This window comes from Giraffa tippelskirchi, chromosome 13, assembly GCF_054371585.1.
Source record: "Giraffa tippelskirchi isolate mGirTip1 chromosome 13, T2T-mGirTip1v1.2.pri, whole genome shotgun sequence".
Taxonomy (NCBI): domain Eukaryota; kingdom Metazoa; phylum Chordata; class Mammalia; order Artiodactyla; family Giraffidae; genus Giraffa; species Giraffa tippelskirchi.
The window spans coordinates 70,456,631-70,462,118 of NC_137287.1; the positions used below are offsets into that span (position 1 = coordinate 70,456,631).

The 5,488-nt window shown below is 48.0% G+C and overlaps 1 protein-coding gene across 1 annotated transcript; it reads left to right on the plus strand.

Annotated features, from left to right (window-relative positions):
- The first annotated feature begins 1,117 nt into the window (after positions 1-1,117).
- On the plus strand, positions 1,118-4,324 carry GJD4 (gap junction protein delta 4). The gene is made up of 2 exons (XM_081552287.1): positions 1,118-1,181; positions 3,384-4,324. The coding sequence occupies exons 1-2, from the start codon at positions 1,118-1,120 to the stop codon at positions 4,322-4,324; spliced, it is 1,005 nt and encodes a 334-aa protein (XP_081408413.1).
- Positions 4,325-5,488: the final 1,164 nt, after the last annotated feature.

Genomic DNA, 5,488 nt, shown 5'->3' on the forward strand with positions numbered 1-5,488 from the left:
AGCATTAGATTAGAAATAAAGTGCACAGTAAATGTCATGCACTTCGATCATCCGGAAACCATCCCTCCACCAGGTCCACGGAAAAATTGTCTTTTGCGAAACTGGTCCCTGGTGCCAAATGGTTGGGGACCACTGCTGTACATGCTCGGTGCTCATAACAAACACCATTTCCTGTCTGTCTCCCACAAACCCTGCTGTAAATACAAGACTATTGGGAAGATGCGGTGATTCCCAGTGACCAGGTGGCTGCCCCAGTTTTGCATCCCAGTTCTTTGTCTCTGAATGAAGGGCTCTCATAACTAGCCCAGATAGGAAACAGCGCCACAATGACCTAGTCCCAGGGCAGATTCCTGTTGTCATCCAAGATATAGGAATTCAGAGTTAGGACAATGATCCTCTGGGGCTCGAGTTATGATGGGTAAGTGGTAAAGAATCCACCTGCCAATGATGGATACTCAGTAGATGCTGGTTCAATCCCTGGGTCAGGAAGATCCCCTGGAGAAGGAAATGACAACCCACTCCAGTATTCTTACAGGGGAAATCCCACAGACAGAGGAGCCTGATGGAGCTGCATAGGGTTGCAAAGAGTTGGACACAACTGAGCATGCAGGCACTGTTCAATGCTTCATAGAAGAGATGAAATATGGACATTTTAGTGCTCCTTTAACCAGTGAAGATGTTGTAGAAATGTTTTTAAGGAGGAAATGCCTTTTTCATAGAGACTTGGCTGGTTGACTGAACTTTTCTTTCTTGGGTTAAACATAGCCACTTACATTCTGAGGCGTCGGCTCTCCTGGTGGAGACATGTGAGCACGGCCAGAGGCCTGGAATGTCCCGAGAGGGTAAGAATAGCCAGATGAGCGACGGCTGCTGCTGGCCTCTGGTCACTGCAGTTGTCAGGAAGGCTTTGCCTCAAACAGCTCGGGGCCGCCTCCACTGGAGACAGAAGAACAACCTCATGCTCCTGGGCTTGAATTGTCCCTTTAGTACCTCCAGCTCTCACCTGGGAGTCTTGTGTAGCGAAGATACACATATTCTTGCAAAGATTTCCCACCTCCTTGGAGAACACAAGCTTCGGACGGCTTCAGTCACCTTGAGTCTGTGACCCCCTGGAAGCATGGACCAGTCAGACCTGCTGGGGTTCCTTGTCATCACCCTAAATTGCAACGTGACCATGGTGGGTGAGTAGTACAAACCCCTGCAGAACAAACGTTCTGCCTTAGATCACTTTCCCTGGTCCTTTTCCACGAGGAAGGCTTGCCTATCCCTGGAGGACAGGGAGCCATGGCTCAAGTTTTCCTCTAATTTTCCCTCATTTAATGAGGCTCCCCATCATTTAAGCATGTCTTGGGGGTGATAAATATTTCTCTCAGGAGGCCTCTTTTTGCTAACATTTGGGGGCTAAGTGGGAGGGGTATTTTTATGTAACTCTTCTCTGGCTACTAGGAAAAGAAACAATACAAAGTTAAAAAATTCATGCCTTGAGTCACCTCTTTTTGTTCATCTTTTCTAGGGATTATCCTTGAAGCTCCATTTGTAAAGATTAGTAAATTCTCTTGTGTACTTTAAACCAAATCCCAATTTTAGTTTTAGCCTTTTTCCCCTAACAATGAAAGTAATAAAGTTTTGATTTATTTGAGTTTGATGTAGCCAAGTTAAATTTTTGAAGAGGTGTGGCTAACCTAATAAAGGGGATTGAGAAAAGGATTAAAATATATCCATGAAGTGGCTGATATTTTTCTTGCTCATTGCTTTTTAAATGAAGCCAACTTGCTTTTAAAAGTTTAAGTTAATGACTTTATCACGTAATTATCATGCAATTCTTGAGTTGAACTGACTTCATTGATAAAAGAATTTAATTCTTCTGATGTCAGGTGATGATTTCTGCATCTCATCACAAAACAAAATGTTTACAAATTATTTTGACTGGTCCTTCAACATATTCCAAAATTGTTGATTCATGACATGAAAATAGGACTTGGAAGTGATTTTGATTTCTAGGTTAGCCTCACACATTCATGATAAATTGAAGAAAGACAAAACCTCAATTCATAATAATTGGAAGAGGGGGAAAGGAGTTCCGAATAATTGAAGAGTCTAAAAAACTGAATGTTCTTCAAGAAATCTGATTTCAAGGGCCATAAAGCAACATTAAACACAAGTCTTACAATTACATAAAGATCATGTGAACTATTATCATCGAGAAAACTCATTGAAATTAGCAGTTTTTATTTGCTATACTCAGTTACAGGAAAGCACTAACATCTTTGAAAAAGTTCACTCTTTAAGAGGAAAACTTTATTTACATTAGCCCAACTTTCTTTCTAGAATTTTCAGCCCAAAGTCTGAACTAGCTGAGCCAGATTAAACATTTTAGTTATCTATGCTTCTTTAAATCTGCCAATTTCAAAGCATTTTACAAACAAGTATAGACATACCTCTGGAGAAGGAAATGGCAACCCACTCCAGTACTCTTGCCTGGAAAATCCCATGGACAGAGGAGCCTGGTGGGCTACAGTCCATGGGGTCGCTAAGAGTCGGACACAACTGATCGACTTCACTTTCACTTTTCACTTTCAGGCACTGGAGAAGGAAATGGCAACCCACTCCAGTATTCTTGCCTGGAGAATCCCAGGGATGGAGGAGCCTGGTGGGCTGCCGTCTCTGGGGTCGCACAGAGTTGGACACGACTGAAGCGACTTAGCAGCAGCAGCAGCAGCATAGACATACCTCATTTTATTGTGCTTCCCAATATTACATTTTTTTTTTAAACAACTGAATGTGGCAATCCTGCCTTAAGCAAGTCTTTGGTGCCATTTTTCTGACAGCATTTGCTCACTTCATGTCTCTGTGTCACATTTTGGCCATTCAGGAAATATTTCCAAGTTGTTAATTGTTACTAAATTTATTCTGATGAACTGTGTGATCAGTGATCTTTAGTGTTACTACCATCACTGGCTGAAGGCTCAAAGGATGGTGAGCAATTTTTAACAATGAAGTATTTTTTAGTTAAGATGTGTACATTGTCCTTGATAAAGCTACTATACACTTAATAGACCAAGGTAGAGTGAAAACATAGCTTTTATGTGCACTGGGAAATCAAAAAATCCTTGTGACTCGCTTTATTGGGGGTGGTCTGGATGGAAAGTGGCAGTGTCTCCAGAGTGAGCTTAGTTGAGCACAGGGTCCACACATTGTAAGTGCTGGTTAGATATTCACCCAATGAGCCAACTGGCTGCTAGTTTTGCTGTGACTACAACATATGCTTATCCACTTAGTTCTCCAGTCTCGGTTCTCCATTCGCCTCAGTAAGGACTTAGAACTACTAGGAGGAGATGTATTTGTATGGCTGTCATGGAGCCCTCCCTGCTGCTTCTTCCCAGGGAAGATCTGGCTTATCTTCATGGTGTTGCTGAGGATGGTGGTGCTCATCCTAGCCGGGTCACCCGTCTACCAGGACGAGCAGGAGAGGTTCGTGTGCAATACTCTGCAGCCGGGATGCGCCAACGTCTGCTATGACATCTTCGCCCCCGTGTCCCACCTGCGGTTCTGGCTGATCCAGAGCGTGTCGGTTCTCCTTCCGTCTGCGGTCTTCGGCGTCTACGTGCTGCACAAAGGAGCTGAGCTGGCGGCATGCAGATCCCTCGAGCCGGAGGATGCCTCGGAGGACCACGACGCCCCGGAGCTGACCCCCGGGGCCAGGCGCTGCCTGATGGTGCCGGACTTCTCCTTGGGCTACGTGGTCCACCTTTGCCTCCGGACCTTGACTGAGGCAGGTTTCGGTGCCCTGCATTACCTCCTCTTCGGATTCTTGGTCCCCAAAAGGTTCTCTTGCACGCACCCTCCTTGCACCAGCGTGGTGGACTGTTACGTCTCCCGACCCACGGAGAAGTCCATCCTGATGCTTTTCGTCTGGGCGATGTGCGCACTGTCCTTCCTGCTCACTGTCGCCGACCTGGTCTGCAGCGCGTGCTGGAAGACGCGAGGGCGACCCGGTGGGTCCCGGAGGAGACCGTGTCCAGGGCCAAGGGATGCGGCGCCTGAGGGACGCGGGACGTGGAAGGGACTGGGGGTGCACGAGCGACGCGGGGAGCGCGCTCGCACGGGACTGGGGACACGAGGGCGGGGCGCGCACAGCCCCGCTGCGGAGCCGGCCGCGCCGGGGAGCCTGGAGCTGCCGGGGGAGGACGAGAGCGACGCGTTGTCCTTAGCCAGTGAACAGCTGCGCTTGGCCCGGCCCGGAGCGGCTGCCCCGGGGTGGGAAGAGCGCCCCTGCGCGCCGCGTGCCCCTCTCTCCGGTCCGGGCAAGTCCGAGTGGGTGTGAGTCCCGGCATCCCACCCCAAGAACCCGAACGCGGCGACCATCTACATGGCAGAAAGGCAAGCGGGCGGGACAGACGGACTTCGCAGGAGGCTCTGATGCAGCTCACCGCGGATTTAATTTAGATAAAGACTTTGGGGGTGGGGAAACCGTCCTGGGTGTTCAAATGCGGATGGGTTAACCTAAGAGCATCAGGTGCCTGAATTTGCTGCTCTCTGATTCTATTGTCTTATCTTATTCCGTAGGTGCTTCGTGAGAAGCATATCCTCTTGCATTTACAGAGCTTTGATTAATATGTTAATGTTTTCGAAGGAGTTATTTTGTTTTGGGTTTTTTTGTTTTTTTGTTTTTTTGGTTTTGGTTTGTTTTTCTGCTTAGCTAAACAAACTTCATGCATAGAGGGATATTTGTTTAACTTCTCCAAACTCCTTTAATAAAATTAATGCTGATTGCATTGAGATCTCACACTTCTTACTTCACTGTGTCGTAGGAGAAGCCACAAATGCAGGAGATCTGGCTAAAAAACATTGGAGTCTTTTGTGGGGGCATCTTGAGTGGTTATTGCATGTGGGTGTGAGGTGCACAGGCTGAGGAGTGGCCACTGGCTTGCTTAGTGTTGCTGGGCATGTTGGCTGGGTGGCTGTCCTCACTGAGCAGAGGGGAGCACTTTGACTGCTGATGGCAAACCTAGAGTTGTCACAGGGCTTCTAGTCCTGGCTCTGACTCTCCACTGGCCCTGGGGAGAGTCCTACCATTAGGGCTGCCCTAAGGGTCTTCATGTCCCAAATGAGAAAGGCTGGGGGTGTTCCAGCCTTGTGCTGTGTGCTGATGATCTGGGGAGGGGGTACCTTACAGACACAGCAGTGTCATCTTCTAGGGGAGCTCCCCGCCGTAGACTCTACTCTCCTCCATTTGCCCTGATTTTGTTCCAGGTGCTGCCAAGTTGGAGTGGAGTCTGTTAGAGCCTCCGTGCTCCCTTCAACTGCCATGCGGAGGACACAGTGCAGCAGAAAGTTGGGGTAAGGCTGTTTCTCTTCACCAGGAGGCAAGGAAGAGCCACTAGGTTGTCATCCCAGAATGGATGAAGTGCCTCAGGTCCACAAACACCCAACACTGAAGAAGCCAGCAGATAGTGAAACAAGTGAACCAAGGCACCCAAGGAAACAG

Excerpts from the sequence above, each read along its gene's own strand:
- GJD4 (XM_081552287.1), top strand. The coding sequence starts at position 1,118 with ATGGACCAGTCAGACCTGCTGGGGTTCCTTGTCATCACCCTAAATTGC. Across the intron at positions 1,182-3,383 it reads TTGCAACGTGACCATGGTGG|GGAAGATCTGGCTTATCTTC; the intron begins GTGAGTAGTACA and ends GCTTCTTCCCAG.